Here is a 2,752-nt window from a genome sequence, read left to right as displayed (position 1 = left end):
TGGTCTACAGAGTGAGTTCCAGAACAATCAAGGCTACACAGAGAACCCCTGTCTCAAAAGAAAGAGAGAGAGAGAGAGAGAGAGGGGGGGGGGGAATTATTAAACAAGCTGGGCATGGCTCACGCCTGCAACCCTAGCACTTGGGAAGCAGAGGCAGGAAGAAAATAATGAGTTCAAGGCTAGCCTGAGCTACATACACAGTGAGTTCTGGGCCAGAATGGGCTACTAGAATGAGAGAAGGTGGGGAGAAAGAGAGGGAGGGAGAGTGGGAGGAGAATGAATTATTGAACAAGGGAATAAGATGGAGAGAAAGGAGGGTTGTTCTATATGCTAACTCTCAACCTTGAATTTTATTCTCCCTCTGGAATCCATAGATAAATTCACAATCTTCCACAAATGTCCTGTCAGCCATACTCTTGAAGAAAGTCAAGGACTTGGATTTGAATGGTGGGAAATTGTTAAAAACTGAGACTAGGGGGAAGTGGAGCTGAATCTTTGGGACTGGGCAGCAGAGCACTGATTAAGGCCCTGGTGTGGTTCATCCTTTTCCTGTATGTACCAGACTATTTGAGGCGCTTAGGTCATCCTCTTGGCACAGAGTGCCCTAATGCCACAAAGAATTCTTCCTGTTTTGGTTCCTCCCTGTAAAATACTTCATTGCAATATTTACTAGGAGTAGGAGGACTGCTAGGAGGAAGAAAAGTGGGGAAGTGATTAGAGGTCACGGAGGAGGGGACTGGGTGACATCCCACGATTACATAAACTCACAGGGGCTGTCAAAGAGAGCAAACAAGCGCGTGAAACTTGGAATCCAGAGAACACCGCTGTACAGGAAAGAGCCTGAAGCCGTTTTCAGAGCCAGCCTGGGCAATCGAAACTCCCAGAATCTATCGACCGACCATGGTGAGTCAGACGGTCTTGGGGTGGAACCGGGCCCACCTGAGGAACCCCAGGAGTCTCCCTGACCACTGCTGTCTCCTCAGGAGCGTCAGCTTGGCTTGTTTCTGTTGTTACTGACGCTGGCGCACGCCTTCGCTGCCAAGCCAGAGTCCTGCGAGCTGGATGAGGACAATGTCCGCTGCGTCTGCAACTTCACAGATTCGCAGCCGAACTGGTCCAGCGCTTTTCTGTGTACCGGAGCGACAGACGTGGAGTTCTACGGCGGCGGCCGCAGCCTGGAGCACTTTCTAAAGCGTGTGAACACCGAAGCAAACCCGTCGAAGGAGATCACAGATGTGCTCGAGTCCCTGCCGTGGCAGCGGCTTACCCTGGGGAACGCGCGGGTTCCTGCTCCGATGCTATTCGGAGTCCTGCGTTTGCTCGGGTTTACCAACCTCAAGGAATTAACCCTTGAAAACCTCGAGGTAACCGGCACCGCGCTGCCGCCGCTCCTGGAAGCCTCCGGACCGAATCTCGACACGTTACGCCTCAGCAACGTGTCGTGGGCGACAGGGGATGCTTGGCTCGCAGAACTGCAGCAGTGGCTAAAGCCAGGACTGAAGGTATTGCATATTGCCCAAGCACACTCACTCAACTTTCCCTGCCAACAGGTCCGAGTCTTCCCCGTTCTTGCCACCTTAGACCTGTCCAATAACCCCGAATTGGGCGAGAGAGGACTGATCTCGGCTCTGTGTCAGAGCAAGTTCCCGGCCCTCAAAGTTTTAGCGCTGCGCAACGCAGGGATGGAGACGCCCAGAGGCGTGTGCTCTGCGCTGGCCGCAGCAAGTTTGCAGCTGGAAGAACTGGACCTTAGTCACAATTCACTGCGGGATACTAAAGGTGCCCCCGGGTGTGACTGGCCTAGCAAGCTAAACTCGCTCAATCTGTCTTACACCGAACTGGAGCGGGTACCTAAGGGACTGCCAGCCAAACTCAGCGTACTTGATCTCAGTTACAACAGGCTGGATAGGCAACCTAGGCCGGATGAGCTGCCCAAGGTGGTTCACCTGTCACTTACAGGAAATCCCTTTTTAGACTCTGAATCCCACTCGGCGGGGTACAACTCTGGTGTAGTCGTAGCCCCAGGGCGTTCATCCCTGGCAGTGGGTTTGTCGGCAACGTTGGCTGTTCTCCAAGGAGCCGGCCTTTTTGCCTAGTGCCAAAGGGAGAAAAAAAAGGAACATTTACATTGTCCTGGCTTCTGAGGGCCCTGGTCAGGTTGATCAGAACTTCTTGACCAACGAATCCTCTGTCTTACAGTTATTAAAATTTTAAACCACGATGTAAGGGAAGAAAGACAGTCTAGATTGCTCAATGGGTAAAGGCCACTTATTTTGATCCTCAGGATCCACATGGAAGGAAAGACCTCTGTCCTGAAAGTTGTCCATCTGACCATCACACATGTACTGTGATACAGTTGTGTGTGTGTGTACACACGTGTGTATGTGTATATGTGTGTATATGTATGTATGTATATATATATATACAAACTTGCTCACAAAATAAATATTTTTAAAATAACAATCTGTTGGTTTTGTCTGATTGGTTGGAATTTTGTTGTTGTTTGCTTGTCTTTGAGACAGTCTGGCTATGTAGCCCTGGCTGGCCTCATGAGTCCACCTCATTCACTCCTCGGGTCTTTACTGAGTATCCTCTTTTTCTTTTCTTTCTTTCTTTCTTTCTTTCTTTCTTTCTTTCTCTCTCTCTCTCTCTCTCTCTCTCTCTCTCTCTCTTTCTTTCTTTATTTATTTATTTTTCTTTCTTTTTTTGGTTTTTCGAGCCAGGGTTTCTCTGTGTAACAGTCCTAGCTGTC

The 2,752-nt window shown here is 49.7% G+C and overlaps 1 protein-coding gene across 1 annotated transcript; it reads left to right on the top strand.

The window, feature by feature from the left end:
* Window positions 1-670: 670 nt before the first annotated feature.
* On the top strand, window positions 671-2,463 carry Cd14 (CD14 molecule). Its single transcript, XM_038330910.1, has 2 exons — window positions 671-903; window positions 984-2,463. Exons 1-2 carry the CDS (start codon window positions 901-903, stop codon window positions 2,094-2,096), a joined length of 1,116 nt encoding a protein of 371 aa, XP_038186838.1. The 5' UTR covers window positions 671-900; the 3' UTR covers window positions 2,097-2,463.
* Window positions 2,464-2,752: the final 289 nt, after the last annotated feature.

The sequence above is a fragment of the Arvicola amphibius genome, chromosome 5, assembly GCF_903992535.2.
Source record: "Arvicola amphibius chromosome 5, mArvAmp1.2, whole genome shotgun sequence".
Lineage (NCBI taxonomy): Eukaryota > Metazoa > Chordata > Mammalia > Rodentia > Cricetidae > Arvicola > Arvicola amphibius.
Note: the sequence above shows the minus strand (reverse complement) of the source record. Positions and strands in the feature narration are given on the sequence as shown.